The 19,909-nt window shown below is 47.2% G+C and overlaps 1 protein-coding gene across 5 annotated transcripts in view; it reads left to right on the plus strand.

Moving 5' to 3' along the window:
- The window catches only part of TAF1 (TATA-box binding protein associated factor 1), a 39,421-nt gene that overhangs the window by 1,961 nt on the left and 17,551 nt on the right, over positions 1 to 19,909 (plus strand). For 3 of the 5 annotated variants that reach the window (XM_031944567.1, XM_031944568.1, XM_031944564.1), the window contains exons 4-28: positions 841 to 957; positions 2,215 to 2,456; positions 3,637 to 3,858; positions 4,262 to 4,483; positions 4,898 to 5,099; positions 5,516 to 5,692; positions 6,649 to 6,776; positions 6,869 to 6,976; positions 7,085 to 7,258; positions 7,416 to 7,589; positions 7,830 to 7,934; positions 9,239 to 9,439; positions 9,584 to 9,725; positions 9,874 to 10,004; positions 10,657 to 10,737; positions 11,644 to 11,793; positions 11,951 to 12,070; positions 12,297 to 12,472; positions 13,025 to 13,266; positions 13,724 to 13,925; positions 14,652 to 14,817; positions 15,515 to 15,726; positions 17,560 to 17,668; positions 17,843 to 17,941; positions 19,004 to 19,181. In XM_031944567.1, coding sequence (XP_031800427.1) covers positions 841 to 957; positions 2,215 to 2,456; positions 3,637 to 3,858; positions 4,262 to 4,483; positions 4,898 to 5,099; positions 5,516 to 5,692; positions 6,649 to 6,776; positions 6,869 to 6,976; positions 7,085 to 7,258; positions 7,416 to 7,589; positions 7,830 to 7,934; positions 9,239 to 9,439; positions 9,584 to 9,725; positions 9,874 to 10,004; positions 10,657 to 10,737; positions 11,644 to 11,793; positions 11,951 to 12,070; positions 12,297 to 12,472; positions 13,025 to 13,266; positions 13,724 to 13,925; positions 14,652 to 14,817; positions 15,515 to 15,726; positions 17,560 to 17,668; positions 17,843 to 17,941; positions 19,004 to 19,181 — 4,080 coding nt within the window. The remainder of the gene's footprint in view (positions 1 to 840; positions 958 to 2,214; positions 2,457 to 3,636; positions 3,859 to 4,261; positions 4,484 to 4,897; positions 5,100 to 5,515; positions 5,693 to 6,648; positions 6,777 to 6,868; positions 6,977 to 7,084; positions 7,259 to 7,415; positions 7,590 to 7,829; positions 7,935 to 9,238; positions 9,440 to 9,583; positions 9,726 to 9,873; positions 10,005 to 10,656; positions 10,738 to 11,643; positions 11,794 to 11,950; positions 12,071 to 12,296; positions 12,473 to 13,024; positions 13,267 to 13,723; positions 13,926 to 14,651; positions 14,818 to 15,514; positions 15,727 to 17,559; positions 17,669 to 17,842; positions 17,942 to 19,003; positions 19,182 to 19,909) is intronic. The other 2 variants (XM_031944565.1, XM_031944566.1) reach the window with 2 other exon arrangements.

The raw sequence follows: 19,909 nt of genomic DNA on the forward strand, positions 1-19,909 counted from the left end.
GGCTCTTGAGCACCCAGATAGGCCAAATGAAATACTGTTTGTTAAGTACTTGGCCCATAGTGGGTGCTCAAGAAAAGTCTTTGCCTGCGAAGGTTGAAAACCTAGGGCAAGAATAAGACCCTGTTGAAGGTGATGAGGGAATTGAAAAGGGATTTTTTAAAAAAGAGCTCAATGAAGTGTCAGTGACAGCATGTGATAGAGGGAGAGGAGGTTAGAAGCCCATCTTTAAGTTTAGTTGTTGGGGCATCTCAGTAGAGAGGGCAGGGTAGATCGTAGGAATCAGATAATTGCAGAGAATCGGGTAGGGCTGGCAAGACAGCTTTGGAAATTAACAGCATGCTGGTACAAATAGAAGGGAGTGACCAGGGAGAGAGAAGAGCAGTGGGGTTAGCGTTACGCTTTGAGGGACAATTGTTGTTATTAAAGAGAGAACAGGAGAAAAAAGACTAGTAGTTAGCAGAAAGACCCAGGAGAGCATGATGTTATAGAGATCCAGGTCAGAAGGACTATCAAGGTGTGTCAAGTACATTTCAGAGCTGGAGAAAGATAAGGTCACAGATGTGGGATGGAAGGGGAGGCTAAGAATTGATGGGGGGGGGGGGGGGGCATGGTGGGAGAAGGTAAAATGATTTGTTGTAAGACCAGTACTACTTCACCAGTAAAGTTATATGCATGTGTTTGTAGTGTGCTGTTTGGCAATGTGAACGTTCCATCTCTTCCTCAAAGCCAGGGCTACATCTCTCATATGTTCGCAGGAGTCTACAGGATGCCCCATGGGGATGGGGTGCTCCGAACAACCCCTGGGAAAATATTCTGACTGGGCTCTCTCTTGTTTCTTAGATGATGATGACGATTATGATGCAGATTGTGAAGATATTGATTCCAAGCTGATGCCTCCCCCGCCTCCTCCATCAGGATCCATGAGGAAGGATGATGGCCAAGACCTTACTGTCTGTGGTGAGTGTCGCCTCAAAGCCATCATTCATCCTTTGGTGTATTGTCCCAGGAATGACAAGGCCAGTATGGTCTAAAGCCCGGCCTGAAGCAGAAAGCAAAACTGAACTGCTAGGGAGGAGTGCACTGCTTGTTAGGAACTTCTTGTGTGCACCTTGGTATGGTCCAGAGATCACGAGGCCATTCTTGACTCCCAGGATGACGTTCAATACATACAGATACTATTTTACTGCCCTTTTGGGCTTTATTCACCTAATGCTGGTTCTCACACAAAACATCCAGAGCTTAACTGCCATGTGGAAGTCTGACTTTCCAAACATTTGGGATATGATTTTGTAGTATACTCAAGTCAGCGTGACAGTACAGATGTCTGTCTGTCTTAAAGAAATAGCTTACTAGGCCAGGAATCCTGGGATGAGGGTTATATAGACCAGCAGGACCCTTGATAAGAGAGGCATCATGATGGCATTCTAGACTTGGGGGTTTGGATCCTTCCCGAGAGACATCTTGGGCTGGGCAGGTTACTTCACCTTGGGGCTTGGGGCTTCAGTTTATTTCCCCTGCTTTGCTTCTCCCTCCTTCCCCAAATGGGGATAATCATAGCACCTACCTCTGAGTTGTACTAAATTAGCATAGTAAAGTGCTTTGTCAATCTTTATGAAGAATAGCTATTATTAATTCTAATTACCATCTATGGTCACTAGGTTGTTTTCCCTTCCCTGACTTTGGCAGTTGGGGGAGAATCCTGACTTCCTTCACTCACAAGTTGTGATTCACAATTACTTTCAGCTTTGTGTTCCCAGTTTTAGCCATTTCTTTCTTGGTAGAAATATCCTGCTATTGGTTTCTCTTTGCTGGCTTTAGTTTGTTGGCTAAATGACCCTAAATTCCATTACCCTTTCCCCATAGGCCTGACTTTCTGGGCATTTTCATTATTATTCTCAACGTGCTGCACGTTCTACAGGTAGTGGTGCTCCGAGCCAGCTGTAATGTAGCCCCCTGTAGAGTCTAACAGCTTGACCTTTTCTCCCATTCCAGCCTCTGCCCCAGGCTTCTATGGGGTTACAGAGAGGACTGTGTTGATATGGCTGAGGTTTTGTCCTCTTGTAGGCTCTAGCCTTAGGGATCTCAGGTACGAGGTCAGTTTGGGGATTTGTCCCAATGCCGGGGATTCTGTCTGCGAGTGATACCTCAAACTGAAGTGGGGCTTGAACCTCACCTTGCTTTAAATGACAAAGATGCTTCTTTGTCTTGTTGCAGCAATGTCAGAGGATGGAGATGGTATCATTCTGCCTTCTATTATTGCCTCTTCCTCCATCACCTCAGAGAAGATAGACTTCAGCAGTTCTTCTGACTCCGATTCCGATATGGGTCCACAAGAATCGAGGCAGGCGGAACTGGAGGGCACGCTCACTCTACCTCTGGCTGGGATCATGCAGCGTGATGCCACAAAAGTATTACCCAGTGTCACGGAGCTTTTTCCCGAGTTTCGACCAGGCAAGGTATGATGGGTTTTTATATTTTGGGAGGCCTTTGATATGAAGGTGGAAAGAGAAGGGAAAGGAAGGTGAGCTCAGGCTTAGTTGAGCACATAGGCCATGGAAAAGAAGATCATGTACTTGCTTTCCAAGGAATGAATGGAAACCAATGAAAAAATTCCCTCCCAAGCATTTCTTTGCCTACCTCTTTGTGTAGACCATGAAGCTTAAGTGAGGGAAATTTAAAAAAACAAAAACTATGATAACGTTATTCAGGAGTGTCATGATACGTAATGTGACCTAACTTATAATTGCTCCGGTTTGGATGGTGCTTTAATTGTTCCTTGCTCTGAAGTGGGAAGGAGCATAACTGGTTAACCTTGGTGAATCAGTTGGAGCTAGGAAGTATCAGAGCCAGCACTCGCACTCACTCAGGCCTCCTGATCACAAACCCAGGACTTATTCTGCTCCCCTCCACTGCTGTTCTTTCATGTGCTCTGGAAGGGCTACTAAGATAGGTAGAATCCCCAAGATTGCATAGTACATGCATTAGAGGGGGGATAGCTCAGTCCTGGGGGTGGGGGTGGGGTGGGGGATGCAAAGGGAAGGGCCATTACTGATCCAGGAGAAACAAGGAAGGCTTCATGAAAGTATCATTTGAGTTGGATGATGGGGACTAAAATAAGCCAGCTGTTGTAAATGCAACCTTTGGAACTGAGGTCCTATACTGTTGGGTGGCATAGTATGTGGCGAACCTTGCTCTGGTGCAGAGCTCTGTGCGTGATGTTGGATCAAGAATGGCAATAATCTTAAGAGTTTTTGTGTCTTGGGCTACATGTGGCCTGTGCTCTGTGGGAATTGAGGGAGAGCGTTTCTAGAAGAGCAGGGCTCACTTTGAATTCCTTCCTGGGTGGTTGAACCTGGATAGGCTGATGGGAGAAATGACTTTAAGCACTACTTATTGTGAAAAGCGGTGATAGCAGTGGGTGGTGTGATTGTTTGGCCTTCCATTTGTAGGTAGGCCAGACTAGCAGTTAGTAACCCAGACTTCTTCCCCTGTGGCTTTGTAAACCTTGGTACTATCTTCTACCCTACAAGCTTCTGTTTCGGTCTCGGACTTTGAGACTCTGCTGCTGGGGCGGCTGGCCTGTGGCGGGTAGTACAGCGGCCCTGGAGTCAGGCAGCAACTCTCCTTCTGTTCCAGGTGTTGCGCTTCCTTCGTCTCTTTGGCCCAGGGAAGAACGTTCCATCTGTTTGGCGGAGTGCTCGCAGGAAAAGGAAGAGAAAATATCGAGAACTAACCCCCGACGATCAACTCCAGGACAGCGAGTGCTCAGGGGACTCCGAGATGGAGAGGAAATCGTCGCTGTGGTCCTATGAATTTGCTCCCCCTCCCCCTCCAGAGCAGTGTCTTTCAGACGATGAGGTAGGCACAGTAGAGGCCAGTCATCCTGGTGGGCTAAGGTTCCTGACAGTTGTCAGTGGAGAATCCTGGCTTGGTGTTACACTTCTCCAGCTGATGGAAAAGGAATATGATAGAGGGAGGGCAAACCTTGACTCAAGGTCTGATGAGTCTTGAAGAGTAGGTAAGATGCTCTTGGTAACATCATTCCATGGCTTCTTCCATCTTTACCCTCAGGCAAGGATATCTTTTGCTCAAACTCTCCTTGGGATTCTTTAAAGTCATTTCATTATGACTATTGCCTCAGCAGCAACAGGAAGTCTGGGGTTCTTTGTCTTAATCCATAAAAGACATTGCCCATATAGAACTCGGTGCTTTGAAGCTCAACAAAAGATGGGCCTCTGTCTCTTTCCCTGTTCTACTGTAGATCACGATGATGGCTCCTGTGGAGTCTAAGTTTTCTCAGTCAGCTGGAGACATAGACAAAGTTACAGATACCAAGCCAAAGGTAGCGGAGTGGCGCTATGGCCCTGCCCGCTTGTGGTATGACATGTTGGGTGTCCCTGAAGATGGCAGCGGGTTTGACTATGGCTTCAAACTCAAAACTGCCGAAGAGCAGCCGTCTCCAGAGCCAAAGATGGCGGAGAAGGTGAGGTTCTTTGAAGTGGGGGGGGAGGGGGGGAGAAACAGAGGGACAGGCTTGAAAACGTGGCTCACGTTGGGCCTTCGGTCACTTATCTTGTCAGCAGTAGGTAATAGGAGGAGTTCATCTAGTGGTTGAGTTAGTCTCTCTCAGGCCATTGACCAGGAATCCGTGGCCAAGGAGAGAAGAGTGCTTTGTTTGACTTGCTGTTGGGGGGAGACCGGGGAAAGAGAAATTTCATTCTTCTTCTGCCCACTTCTGTTTTCCTTTTCAACCAGCTTTAGAAATTGAGTGTCCTTAACACGTGGGTATCTTGTGAGCATGCTCTTTCACAACATGGATCCTGAAGGCAGGGTGGTTACTTTGTCCACACCTTTGGTCTCGGGTCCCAGCATCATGATGTTTTCTCTACTAATGCAGGATTCAGGCACTGTGGAGGAAGGAGGGGATCTTCTGGCTGACGAGAACTTTTTGATGGTTACCCAACTCCATTGGGAAGATGACATCATCTGGGATGGGGAAGACATCAAGCACAAGGGGACAAAGCCTCAGCGGGCCAGCCTTGCGGGCTGGCTGCCCTCTAGCATGACCAGGAATGCCATGGCATACAATGCTCAGCAAGGTGGGAGGGGGACAGACTCTGTGAGCTTGGGGGGAGCAAAGACAGGGGAGTGAGAGTGGGATTGGAGACCCTGGCCGAGCCCTTGGGATGTTTCTGTGCTCACCAGCCGGGGAGGCTTTACCGTCTCACGAAATAGTGAGCTGGAAGCCTGTTCCTGAACTTGGAGAAATCTTTCTGGAGTTTCAGCACTTTGTGATGAATACCTCATCTTTTTTCAAACTGCTCGCAGGGAAATAAAAAGTGAAAAATGCTATTTTCACCAAACCTGAGATGTGTTTATTTCTTCTCAGGCAGATAGCTAGATAACTCTCCTGGCACGTTCGCATTTTCCATCTCCCCTTAGTCATGGTGGAATGAGCATTTGCCCATCCCTCACTTGCCCGCTATTAAGGATCCCCGTCTCCCATCTTGAATAGGTTTTACTTCCACTCTGGATGATGACAAACCTTGGTACTCCATCTTCCCGATTGACAATGAAGAACTGGTTTATGGCCGCTGGGAGGACAACATCATCTGGGATGCCCTGGCCATGCCTCGGATCTTGGAGCCTCCCGTCCTGACACTTGATCCGAATGATGAGAATCTCATACTGGGTATGGCAGTGGCCACGACCAGTGTTCTTCTCCCCATCTGGGTAGTTGACTTATAGACTCTGAGGGCAGGAAAGGACCAAGGTGTGCTGGAGAGGAGGGGAGGAGGAGAAAGAGGTACAGGGCGAAGTCCTTCCTGCTTTGCTGCAGGCTGGTTTCCTGGATGAGGCAACCACAGATGTACTTGGAGGAAAGAATAGGGATGGCTAGATGGTACAGTGTGTAGAATGCTGGCCCTGGAGTTGGGGGGAGGGGGCTTGAATTGAAATCCAGTCTCAGCCACTTAACACTTACTAGCTGTATGAATCTAGGCAAGTCACTTAACCCCGATTGCCTTGCAAAAATAAAAAGAGAAAGAGGTGAGCCTGGGGAGTGGCGACAATTGCAGCTGTGTCTGTTTGATGGTTCCTAGTTTTTCAAGAGTAGGTTTGAGAGAACATCAAGTATTTGAGTAGTGGCAAAACGTGTATTCGTATAATTTTATGTGTTATAGAAAATCTTTTTATGTAAGATCATATGTATACACACACAAAATATGTGTCTACATACACACACACGGACAGAGAATATTTGGTTGGTTGGTTAAGGGTAATGAGAAAGGGATTTTCTGGAGGGAAATCAAAGATCATTCAGTCAACATTTGGTGTGTACAGAGGGCTGCTCTCCATAATCTGGGAAGGACTCCCTGCCTGCTTATCAGCCCAGTAAGGGAACACACAAAAATTCTTCTGGTTTTCCTTAAACCCTGGAGGTGGTTTTCATTTCAGCCTTTCTGCTTATCTGAACCTGTTTCCTCATCTGTAAACAAAAGGCAGGGCGGGGAGGAGGGGAGGGGCGGGAAGGGAGAGGGAAAATTCAGTGTTTTCCTGGGGCTGGCCCTTAGAACTACAGAGGACTCTCAGTAAGGGAGTTCCATCTCCCTGGAGGCTGTTCCCGAGTCATCTTTGTTTGATTGTCAGAAATACCTGATGAAAAGGAAGAGACAACATCGAATTCCCCTTCAAAGGAGAGTAAGAAGGAATCTTCTCTAAAGAAGAGTCGAATTCTCTTGGGGAAAACTGGAGTTATTAAGGAAGAGCCCCAGCAGGTCTGTGAGGAGGTTTGGGAGATTAGGTGTGGGGATCTTTGGGGCATTTGAGGAGCTCTCTGAGTGATGTCCATTTGCTGCTGTGTGATCAGAACATGTCCCAGCCGGAGGTGAAGGACCCTTGGAACCTGTCCAACGATGAGTTTTACTACCCCAAGCAACAGGGCCTTCGAGGTACCTTTGGAGGAAACATCATCCAGGTGAGAGCAACTTTATATGGAGGGAGGGAGAGGTCAGTCAGTCTTTTGGGAGTGCCTTGTGGTGCTGGGTCAGTTCTCCAGCCAGAGGCTGTGTGTTGCCTCTTCCAGCATTCAATCCCTGCGGTGGAGCTTCGGCAGCCCTTCTTTCCCACCCACATGGGCCCTGTCAAACTCCGGCAGTTTCACCGGCCACCTCTGAAGAAGTACTCCTTTGGGGCCCTATCTCAGCCAGGTCCCCACGCTGTCCAGCCCTTGCTGAAACACATCAAGAAGAAAGCCAAAGTAAAGCTTTTCTGGGGGGAGGGAGGGAAGGTATACAGGAGCAGGGTTGAGGCGACCATGGAGGGGCCAGGATGCTGTGCCTCTGGCTTTTGCTGAAGTGCATTCTGGTCTCAGTCCTGTGCTCTGATGTGGCCTGTGTTTTCTCTGTGTTGGGCAGATGAGAGAACAAGAACGCCAGGCCTCAGGTGGTGGGGAGATGTTTTTCATGCGCACGCCCCAGGACCTGACAGGAAAAGATGGAGATCTGATTCTTGCCGAGTATAGTGAGGAAAATGGTCCCTTAATGATGCAGGTCGGCATGGCAACCAAGATAAAAAACTATTATAAACGGGTGAGTTTGTTTAGGGGATCTGCCTGTTGTCATTACACATTGTGATGATGTAACCATAGATTTGTGTTCCTCCTCTCTTCCTTGAGCCCATGAGCGCCTTTGGGGACAGAACTGTGTGTGGGTTTTGTGTGTATGTGTACTTTACCATATCCCTGTGGGGCTTGGGTGTGGTTCGGTGCTCACTCGGGGAGGGATGCTGGCTATGTTTGCTCACACTGCCTGGGTCTGTTTTCTTCCTAGAAACCTGGAAAGGATCCTGGAGCCCCCGATTGTAAGTATGGAGAAACGGTTTATTGCCACACGTCTCCGTTCCTGGGCTCTCTCCATCCTGGCCAGCTTTTACAGGTAAGGAATTCCCTCTCCTTCCCATTCTTCACCCCGCCCCCTCTATTTTAAGTCCTGTGTAAAGGAAAGAATAGATGGCCCCCAGTCAGGGCAGGAAAAGTCAATCATGGGAGGCTATGAATGGGGTCATCAGGGCAACCTAATGAACCTCTAAGTTTCTAATTTTCATGGGTAGCCAACAGTGGAGTAGATGATAGAAACAAACTTTGGTTTGTATCAGGAATATAGTATCTTGATTTTTTTGATTTTTTTTTTTTTTTTTTTTTAAGAGAGTAAAATTTTTCTTCCTAAATATCATGTTCTGAGAGTTAAGATGAAAGTGAATTTCTTTTTTCCCAAGCATAGGTGAGGAGAGGGAGTTCAGAAACATCTGGGTGACACAGAGAAGTCAACCTGGAGTTATAAATTTGTCTTGGCTAATTCCCCCCCCCCCATCCTCATTCCCCTTTCTTTCTGCCCCCCCCCCCCCCACTGTGCATTTGCCACGTGTGGAAAATTGAAACTTGGCCATGTTGGTCATGGTCACTATGGAGTAAGGAACACGCCTGAGCTGTGCCATCTGTGGCCTCCAGTCCTATGGACCTCCTTTGGCTCTTTGCAAAGCATATTCTTAGAGAAAGCAAAGCTTTCTCTAAGGCAGCCCTTTGTGCTCTCTACTGCAGGGGCCCGCTGTGCTCACCAGCTTTGTCTCACCATCTCTCCTGAATGTACTGGCCATTTCTTCTGTTTTTTGGGCCTTCTAACGTGGGCTTAGCTTTGTCTTGCCTCTGCAACCTATTTCTTGGCTCACTGCTGGTCCTTGATTCTTTTTTCTTACCTCATCGAGGCCGGTCCCTCCCTTGGTCTCTGTGTATACTTCCAGCATTTACCGCCTTCTTCAGACTGTGGCACTCCCTTTCTGCTTTGTGTTTAATTTCCTCTTTCATGCTTCCCCCCCCCCCCCCCCAATAATATGCTAAACATCTTTCTCCTTTAGTAGTTCTTAAAAGCCATTTTGAAGGTCATAGGCTTCCAGGGATAGTTGATCTCAATGTAGCTTGCTTCCTTGTGCATCTCTCTCCCTAAGGGGTTGGTTTCTCACACCGGTGATAGTTGAGCTTCTTTCCTGAGATGAACTACTAAGCATGAACTGTGTGTACCTCTCTATTCTCTTTTGGCATTCTGGGATTTTATTGGTGTTAGAAACAGTTTAGACATCAGCAAGACCAGAGAACAAAGACAATTGGTTAGTTTCTTCTCTGGCCAGGCTCCTCCTCAAGTGTTTTTCTGGGTCTCATTTCTCATTCCTTTATTCTTTCTAATAGGCATTTGAGAACAACCTTTTTCGAGCTCCAATTTATCTTCATAAGATGCCAGAGACAGACTTCTTGATTATTCGGACACGTCAGGGTTACTATATTCGGGAGCTGGTCGATATCTTTGTCGTTGGCCAGCAGTGCCCCTTGTTTGAAGTTCCTGGTCCCAACTCCAAACGGGCCAACACTCACATCCGAGACTTCCTGCAGGTCTGATTTAGGGGAATGGATCAGAAAGGGACTGGGCCCAGAGGAGGCAGGTGCTTCTCGCCCTCCTCCTGAACCCTGGGAGATTCGTCAAAGAGATCATTTGATTGTTTATTGGTTTGTTCGTTTGTCTGTGCTGACTGGCAGGTTTTCATTTACCGCTTATTCTGGAAGAGTAGAGACCGTCCCCGAAGGATCCGTATGGAGGATATCAAAAAAGCTTTCCCTTCCCACTCAGAAAGCAGCATCCGGAAGAGATTAAAGCTCTGTGCCGACTTCAAGCGCACAGGTAAGGGGGTGGGTGGCAGCATCTGTGCCGGTGACATCCCTTTCGTTGAAGTCCTCATCCAAGGCGCACTCTATGGCTCTTGGCCATGCTGCTGGAGATTTTGCAGGTGTGATCTAAGGGCAGATTTCACTTCCTGAGTTTTTTCCAGGGATGGACTCAAACTGGTGGGTGCTGAAGACTGATTTCCGTTTACCCACCGAAGAAGAGATCAGAGCTATGGTGTCTCCAGAGCAGTGCTGTGCTTATTATAGCATGATAGCTGCAGAGCAGCGCTTGAAGGTACCTCCCCTAGTTTCTCCTTCCTTGTAGCTGCTGCTGAGCTGTGCTTCCCTTTCAGCTTTTGAGGAAAACTTCAGGGGTGGAAGGGGGGATGCTGCCTGTTTTTTGGGCCAGAAAAGGTTCTGAATGGATGAGGCACTTCCTGTGTTCTGAGACATTGGAAAGGTTTCTTTGATCTGAAAAAGGCTTGTTTTATCCATTTGGAGGGTGATTGGCGTCTCCTTAGTGATGGTGGTAAGGCGGCTGTGTGAGCGGTGAAGTCACTCGTGGGCTGTTCCCAGCATCCATCAGGCAAGCTAGAGTGCTGTAGGTGCAGTGTGAAGAAACCCAGGATAGGTTTCCGGTTCTCTTCCTTCCCAAGTAGGCAAGGACCAGGTGTCTTGAGCTGGCTTCTTGCCTAGTAGGACTTTGGTCTTGAGGAACTGAATTCACTTAAGACTGGGATGGTGATGTCCAGGAAGTGATGAATCTTCACTGTGGACCTTGAACATCTTTTGACTTTAGCTGGCCTGTAATAAGTGCTTGGGAAACCACGGAGGCCATTTTGACTCTGTCCCCTGAGACGTTTAGGCTGCCATGGCCGCCTTTCTTTCTGCCTCGAGGACATATAATGCTTGTTGGATGACTTGTCCACACTTGTTTTCCTCTCCAGGATGCTGGTTATGGGGAAAAATCTTTCTTTGCTCCTGAAGAAGAGAACGAAGAAGATTTTCAGATGAAAATTGATGACGAGGTAAACTTTGTGCTGATTCCTGGGAACTCATCTCCTCTCCTGTTCCTTGCCATTTTCAGCCTTAGCAACCAGCGTGACAGTTTGCCAGCAGCCTTCTCATTTCCCAGTTGTGTCCTGGTGTCCTGGGGATGCCATCTCACATGGAAAAAAAATGAGGGTTGGGAAGCTGGTTCAGTCTGTAGCGCAGAACAGAAGGAAGTCGTCAGCGAGCAGAAACAGGAAAGGGAAGTCAACCCAGGGTATGGGGAGGGAAGTACTTCTGTGATATTCATTTACCGAGGAGAGAAATTGGGCTCGGAGGAGTGGGGAGAGGGGCAGCTGCTGACTTAGAGAACCTACAAAACAGTCTTTGAGCTAGAACTTGGAACCGGGAATTAACCACGGGACCTTTGACACAATTTTGTCAAAGCAGTTCCCTCTGTGGGCCTCAGTTTGTCCTAAACTAGCAAGTGTGGTCAGGAAGATGATTTCAGCAGCCAGTGATTAAACTTCTTATAAACGGGGGGGGAGAGTGGGAGGAGCCTTATAGTCAATAAATAGTGGGATTTGGCCCAATGATGTCGGGATAAGGACAACTGTTCAGCCTGTCTAGCCCGACTGCTCACTTGGAGAAGTCAAAGCATCTACAAGAAGAACACATGCTTCAGCGTTCATTTTCATTTGCTTATCGATGTTGACGGTAGTCCGTGGCTCAGGGGGGAGAGGAGAGGAAGCCGACAGCAGAGTTATAAATGTTGAAGAGCATGTCTTTGCAGTGGTCAGCCAGCTAACCTACTACTGAGACAATAGGAGAAAGGAGAACCAGGTTAAAGGAGCAGTTCATTTTTTGGGGGGAGGGGGGAGTCGAAAGACTCTCCTACTCTCCTGTGGGCCGTGCCACTAGCTCTGAATCTCCTCCCAATCCAGGTGCGTACTGCCCCCTGGAATACTACAAGGGCTTTCATTGCAGCCATGAAGGGCAAGTGTCTTCTGGAAGTGACTGGGGTGGCAGATCCTACAGGGTGTGGGGAAGGCTTCTCCTATGTGAAGATTCCAAACAAACCAACCCAACAGAAGGTAAGATTGTAGCCGTGGCTGTGAGGGCGTGTGCAAGGTGACACTACTGGGAGGGGCATTATCTGCAGGCTTGGCCAGAGGGCTACCTTCAGAATGGTAGGCTAGTAGTGAGAGTGGATATTCTGGGGTTTCCTCACTGTTTTATGTTTTGAGATAGGATGATAAGGAACCCCAGCCAGTGAAGAAGACAGTCACGGGAACCGATGCAGATCTCCGTCGCCTCTCTCTAAAAAATGCCAAGCAACTTCTCCGTAAATTTGGTGTGCCGGAGGAAGAGGTTGGTGTGGAGGAGGCTGACTGGGCTTTGTGTGGAGGGTAAAGCCAGGAGTCAGGTGTGAGGGGCAGTCTGGGGATTCCTAAGGTAGGTCGGCTGACGATACACGTATCAGGGCTTAGTTTCCCCAAAGTCGTCTACTTCAGCCACTTTGGTCCTCCGATCCCTCAGCCTGTTTCCAGAATAATTTAAAGAGGTGCATGTTATATGTGTGTGCATGTTGTCACAGATCAAGAAGCTGTCTCGGTGGGAAGTGATCGATGTTGTGCGCACCATGTCGACAGAACAGGCTCGCTCTGGAGAGGGGCCCATGAGTAAATTTGCCCGAGGGTCAAGGTTTTCGGTGGCTGAACATCAGGAACGTTACAAAGAAGAATGTCAGCGGATCTTCGACTTACAGAACAAGTGTGTTGCTAAAATGCAGTTAGCGGCCAAAGTTGGAAAGGGGAGAAGGGGACTCCCGGAAATGTAACTGGATAGGCAAGAGGTTGAGGTTCCCCAGGAGGCCAGTGCTGAGCAACTCAGCATCTGTTGGAAGGCTGTCACGGAGAGCCCTCTCACTGTCCCAAGAGACACAAGAAGGGGCGTTAAAGAGACAATGGGCCGGGATGATTTGTCCTCTTGGCTTCAGGAGGCTCTGGGGCTGGGAGTAGTGCTAAGAGAGCTAGCTTGGCTTTGGGATAGCTTGGTGGAAGGATTGATTTACCATCGGTCTCCCTTTGGCTTCCTTCCTTCCTTCTCTAGCTGGCACGTGCCTCCAGCACTCCGTCAAATTTGCTTTTTGTGACTAGTCTAGTCTTTCTGGTCGAGTCCCTCGGCATCATAGTGCCTTTAGAGGTGGCCCTGAGTGGTGTTCATTTCTTAACTTGCCCGATCAAATTTGGTAGCCCTTTGGATTATGCCGGGGTGGGGGTTTCCCCTTTGTCGTGCTGGTTTTCACGGTGGTTTTACTTTCAGAGTTTTGGCATCGACTGAGATTTTATCAACCGACACCGATAGCAGCTCAGCTGAGGACAGCGACTTTGAAGAAATGGGAAAGAACATTGAGAATATGCTACAGAACAAGAAAACCAGTTCTCAGCTATCGAGGGAGCGGGAGGAGCAGGAGCGGAAGGAATTACAACGAATGCTACTGGGTGAGGAAGGTGCCAATGACAAGGAAACGGGCAAGAAAGAGAAGAAGGACAAAAAGGGACTGTGTACGTAACACAACGTGATATGCGGCAGAGTGTGGCGCAACAGGAAAAGTGGGGGATGAGATTAGAGAAGCCAGAAGGTTGGTAAAAAGGCGGATTGGACTGTGAAGCTCAGTGAAGGAAAAATCAGAGAGGAGGAGAGTGAGTGAGCCCTATCGGAATGATGGGTACTCGCCGTCTCCGATAGTTGACGATGGCTTAAGAGCAGCTGCTTAGCTGCTCTCTCTAGCTTAGGTGCGCCAATAACGTGAGGGTGGCTAGGGAAGGTAGCTCAGTGAGAATGGTGACTGACGTTGCGATGAACAGAACTTCTTGTTTTCCCTTGCGTTCCCTTGCGCTTTCTCTTCCAAACCAGTGTTTCGTCCTGTCACCTTACTACGTCTTCACTCAGGGCAGAGAAGATGCTAGCTTCTCGTGGTTACAGGGAAAGGCTTGTAAAGGTTATTTCTTTCACCAACAGTGAGCTCTGGAGGCTCGCACAAGGACGATGACACGGCCTCCGTGACCAGTCTTAACTCTTCGGCCACCGGTCGCTGCCTTAAGATTTACCGTACCTTTCGAGATGAGGATGGGAAGGAGTATGTCCGATGTGAGACGGTGAGGAAGCCTGCTGTTATCGATGCCTATGTGCGCATACGGACCACGAAGGATGAAGAATTCATGTAAGTGTGTGGGCTCTGAGCCTTTCTATAGAGCACAGCTGGCCCCCAAGAAAGGGGAAGCCCCAGCTTGACTTTTAGCAACAGTGGTAGGGTTGAGATGCTGTTCATTTGGAGTCGTGAGCTCTGCTCACTCAGGTTGACTCCATTTCCCTGGGAAAGCTGATGGACATCAGGTTTCCTTGGCAGGTTCCAAAGAAGATTGAGTTGATGTATAAATATATATACATATATTGCATTTAACGTAGACTTTAACATATTTAACATGTAGTGAACTTCCTGCCAGTTAGGGGAGGGGGTGGGGAGAAGGAGGGGAAAATGTGAAACAAGGCTTTGCAAGTGTTAATGTTTTGTAAATAAAAAGATGTAATAATAATAATAATAAAAGATTGAGTTGACTGAGGTGGGGATAAGCTTAGGAAGGTGAAATTTTTCATTTCATCTGTGGGTTTCTGGTTTTTTAAATAACGGTCAGCTGCTTTGCTGGTCCTTGGGGGATGTGGTCAACTTCCCTAGGGGAAGGAGAGAACGTTCGTTCCTCATACCAGTGGCTCCTCTGAGCATACGGAAGAGGTTTCCCGGGAAGGGGAAGATGGTGGCATTCTGGAGGCTTTCTGTATTTAGGCCCCAGATTGTGTTACCATCTTCCTTTATCCTTGGGTCGATTCTCCCATTGCTGGACCACTGATAATACAGGCTGAGAGAACCTGCTGGGAATCTTTGTTTCAGTCGGAAATTTGCCTTATTTGACGAGCAACACAGGGAAGAGATGCGGAAGGAACGCCGGAGGATTCAGGAACAGCTGAGACGATTGAAACGGAACCAGGAAAAGGAGAAGCTCAAGGGTCCTCCTGAGAAGAAGCCGAAGAAGATGAAGGAACGGCCTGACTTGAAGGTAACGCCTGACTTGGAGGTAACAGCCTGACTTGGAGGTAACGGTCTGACTTGAAGGTAATGACAAGCATCCAGAATAGGAATGTGGGGCACGATAGGCTGTGGCGTGGCACAGTGGACGGGTATGGAACTTGAGTCACAAAGACCCGAGTTCAGATTCTACCTTGGATAATTTGCTATTCATTGTGTGTATGTGTACATTAAATGTGTATGCCCACACACATACATATACACATGTAAGCGTGTGTGTGTGCGCACGCCATTTTATTGGGTACCCTCTAAGGAGGTTCAGTGTCAAGCCCCATTTTGCAGTGAAGCAGACTTAGGGCAGACTTGGATGCAAGTGTGGAGCCACTGAATCACTCCTTTCTCACGCCTGCTGTTGAATGATGCTCACCAACAGCACCGATCGACACTCTGGTGCCCTGTTTATTCCTGCCCTCGTTTGAAATTTCTTCTTCCCAGTTCTCTTGAGCTCCCACTTGAGCTGGACATGTTTTGTCTAGCTGTCTTTTTGGGTTCGGGTATAGTTTTATCTGTACAACTTTACATGGCTGTTTTTTACAAGGTAAATAGACAGAGGTCAAAGGCAGAGAATCTGAGGCCATATCTGGCTTATTACTTGTTTTGTGTCTGTCGCTTAGCACCCGCAAGCATGGGACTCGCTGCCCTGTGACGTGTAACTTTTCTTTTCATAGCTAAAATGTGGAGCTTGTGGTGCCATCGGACACATGAGGACAAACAAATTCTGCCCTTTGTATTACCAAACCAATGCTCCGCCTTCCAACCCTGTTGCCATGACAGAGGAACAGGAGGAAGAGCTGGAAAAAACTGTCATTCCTAATGATAACGAAGAGCTTATCAAGGTGGAAGGGACCAAGATTGTCTTGGGAAAGCAGCTGATTGAGAGGTAAGGGGTGACAAGGCAGGGAGTGACTGGAGTTCAGCGGTATGTTCTCAGCGTGTTGGGTAGGGGCTCAGAGGGCTGCAACCAGGGACTGGTGGGGGGATCGGCTGCCTGCTCTTCCTTCTGTCAATCCTCTCTCATACCCAGAATGCCGTGAGAGGCAATTGCCAGAGTGGCTGTGGGATCAGGTGCCTTGGGCTTGTTAATCTGCCTTTGCCTTCACACTTTGGCACTTCTTTTTCTGAGCTTCAGTCTCCTCATCTGTCAAAAGAAGGGGTTGGATTCAATGATCTCAGAAGTTCCTTCCAACTCTACATGCCCACAATTTTGAAAGGACCCTACCCTTAGCCACCACCCGATAGGAGAGAACAGAGGCAGCATGTATCTTAAGGAACTCCGGTGCATTTCTCCACCTGGCTTCTGTCCTTAGGGAGTGAATAAAGAATGCCACGAAGAAGCAAGCAGTTCCTTTTTTTAACGGCCCTGTGAGCTCATCAGAGTAGGTGCCTCCTGCTGACCACACCTCATTCCATAGGACTCTTGTCCCTATCCTCGGTAGCCAAGCTGGTTCACTCAGTATACAGGAGGCCTTGCTTGAAGGCTCTGCACAATCTCTGGGTACCAGTGCAGCACTTAGGCTGTCCGTCTGTTATTCCTTGCTCTCCTTGAAACAAAGCCCCACCTTTTTAACACCACTATTTTTCTGGTGATGCTATGATGACTCTCGAGCAAGAAGTGGTGTAAAAGATTGCATCCAGGAGATATGTGGTTGAAAAAGGAGGTAGGCCAGTCACGTAACAGGATAGAAGGATGACAGAAGCAGCCGTAAATCTATAGAAGTATACTTTAAAATATTTGTATATATTTTAAGCTAAGTTTTTGTTGGGTTTTTTTTTTTTAATTAAACTTCAGCTTTCTAGAAAAGCCCAAAGAGCCAAACTAGCTACACCACCTCTCAGCCTCCCTTCTGAGCTTTCTTAGTGTACCTGCCCACATAAGACCTAGCTGCAGTCTGTATGTATCTGTATCCTCGGTTACTTCATCTAACACATGGCCCCATATGCTTGATACCGATAAAGAGCTATGGTAACGGTACACCTTTGAGGGGGGGAGGTCATATGGCATAGTTTGCTTAACCATTTCCCTTTTGGGGGGCATTTGGGTTGTTTCCAGGTTTTGGTTTTTTGTTATAAGTAGCATTGTTTCTGAAGATCTCTGTACAACATAGCCTTTCTTCCTCGGGCTCCGTCCTCAAAAGTGAAATTGTATTTTCTAAGTAAATTAACAATTCAGAATGCATTAACAGCGCTTGCAGTGTTGCCAGGTAAAACAACTGTTCAGGAAGGGAAATAAGAGCCATCCTGAGGCATTGGGCAAAAGTCACCTATGGGAGGAGAGCAGGGGTGAGACCTGGCTGAATGGGGGAGGGAAAGAGTGGGGCTTAAAAGAAGCTCCACCTCCAACTTGGATTTCTTCTTTTCTTTCCTTGTGGGTTAAGGCTTTTTTTTTTTCCCTTAAGTTAGAATCATAGATTTTAGAGTTGGAAAGAACCCTAGAGATCAATTGATTCAGCTCCTCTTTTACATATGGAGAAACTAAGGTCTAGAGAAGCCACAGTTTGCCCTGTTTCTTTCCTGTTAAGGTACAACTACTGGAAGGTCCTGTCCAAGCTGAGTCTTGGAAGAAGGATGTCTGCGGGGTTTTGGTCTTAAGGGCTCTTCCCCACCCCCAGACCTATTTTTAGGCCCTTCAGAAACTTGGGGGTGAGGGCTTGGTGGTGGTCTCTGAGTGCCCCTAGTGAGCATATGCACTACTCCCCTGCGTTGTTTTTTATAGTGCAGATGAGGTTAGAAGGAAATCGCTGGTTCTCAAGTTCCCTAAACAGCAACTTCCTCCCAAGAAGAAACGACGAGTTGGGACTACTGTTCATTGTGATTATTTGAATGTGAGTCCCTGTGTTCTTTCTTTTGTGTTTCTCACTGAGCCCTTTAACCCTTTACCTACTGCTTTAGACCTGAGCCTTCAGGCTTGGCCTGAAAGAATACAGTCACACTCTTGCATTTTAGTCTTTCCCAAAGGGGCACACCTGTCTCTGAGCTTTCTACCTTTTGATTTCCAGCGCCCCCATAAGTCTATCCATCGACGACGGACGGATCCTATGGTGACCTTGTCATCTATCCTGGAGTCCATTATCAATGACATGAGAGATCTTCCCAATGTGAGTACATTAGTAAATACTCTAGTAAATACAGAGGCAAGATGGCAAAAACCCATTCTCCTATGGAGGGGGGGAATGCTTGTGGCTATTGCTTTCTCTAAAATGACATCAACAAACCTGGATATTCCATGGTTTTGCAAGTACAGAATCGAGTGGCTTTGAAAACATCACACCCTCTTGAGAAGTTGGTTAAATTGGCCAGGGGGAGGATGGTGTGGGGAGATTTGATTCCGAGTTTGGACTTTCCAGCCTAGCTTTTAGCATTATTGGCATGTGGTGCCAATGATAATTTGTTTGGGGGGCAAGTATTACCCAGACCTGGTCCCTCTGGAAAGGTTCCTTTGAAAACTGGTGCTGATTAGGCTTCTCTCTCCCATCTATTGCTTCTTTCCATTGGATCGGCTCGTCGTTGCCAGTTGACGGGATGGTTGTGATCATTTCCTAGTCTTTTTGCCTCTTGGCTTCCATTGCATCACGCAAGTCCTGTAACTCTTCTCCTTGCCTTCATTAGCTCCCCAATATTCAGTCAACAAAGTGGAAACTCCAGAGTCTTGTATATGTGGCTCTGCTCTGTCAGCAACTTTTGGCTCATCCTCCACGTCCTCTTTGTTGTAGTCAAACTGTCCCCTGTGTTTTTCCTCATGTTGTCCTCCTTGTCTAAAAAAGCTTGACCCTTTCCCCATTTCTCCACCTTGTTTTAAGGACCGGTTCAGATGTTCCCTTTTTCATGGACACTTACCTTGTCTACCCCCTGTTGCACCTCCCCATGTTGTGCAAGTTTCTGACTCTCTCCCCTCTCCTCAGATTCCTCCTAATGTTTTATCTCCCTCTTTGTTTTATATTTAACATGGTCTCTCTTAGAAGAATTATGGGACGTACCTTGACTGCTTTAGTAGGCTAATGATTCTTTGAGGCCAGAGGTTGTTGGTTTTTGTCTTTGGGTCCCCCATCCACAGCCTAATTTTTATTTTTTAATATGATCAGATATAATATGATACCAGTCTTCTGCAGAGTCAGTGTTGAAGTGTTGTCCAACCGAATTGCTGGTTCTCATTTGCACAGACTTACCCTTTCCATACACCAGTGAATGCAAAAGTTGTGAAGGATTATTATAAAATTATTACCCGGCCCATGGACTTGCAGACACTTCGTGAAAATGTTCGTAAACGCCTTTACCCATCCCGGGAGGAATTCAGAGAGCATTTAGAGTTGATTGTGAAAAACAGTGCGACGTATAACGGTAAGTACCACCAGCTCCTTCACTGGGAAAAAACATTGAGAGGTCAGCTGGTTAATCTTTTTTTTTTTTTTTTTTTTTAAACAGTGTATTATTTTTCCACTTACATGTAAAAATGGTTTCCAACATTTTTCTAAGATTATACACATACAGTCATTTTCAACATATTTCCATGTGAGTCATGTTGGGAAAGAAAAAAACAGAACAAAGGGAAAAACCTCAAGAAAGAAAAACCAAAAAACCCAGCAAGGGTGAAAATACTATAATTCGATCCACATTCAGTTCTCCATAGTTCTTTCTCTGGATGTGGATGGTATTTTCCATCCCAGTTCTATTGGGATTATATTTTGGATTGCTGAGAAGATCTAAGTCTGTCACAGTCCATCGTCACATAGTCTTGCTGTTACTGTGTATGATGTTCTATTAATGAAATTGTGGATAAACCACAAAAAAGACCCAAACTACCCCCAAAAACTTTTAGGGTAGTCAAGTCAATCTGGCCTAAAGCCTTGGAAGTAGGCAATCACTTTGAAGATGATATACATTTGCTCTTGGGCCCCGTGTTCTCTGTAGGATTCACTGACTCTTCAGACAGACTTTAGAGGGTTATAAGTTCTTTGAGATACATCATCCAACAGTTCTTGGATGCTGTGGATGTTTTTGAAATACATGTACCCATTCACAAAAGCTTCTAGTGTTAGGGTGCTTAGCACAGTGGACCATAAGACCCA

The sequence above is a fragment of the Sarcophilus harrisii genome, chromosome X (assembly GCF_902635505.1).
Source record: "Sarcophilus harrisii chromosome X, mSarHar1.11, whole genome shotgun sequence".
Taxonomy (NCBI): domain Eukaryota; kingdom Metazoa; phylum Chordata; class Mammalia; order Dasyuromorphia; family Dasyuridae; genus Sarcophilus; species Sarcophilus harrisii.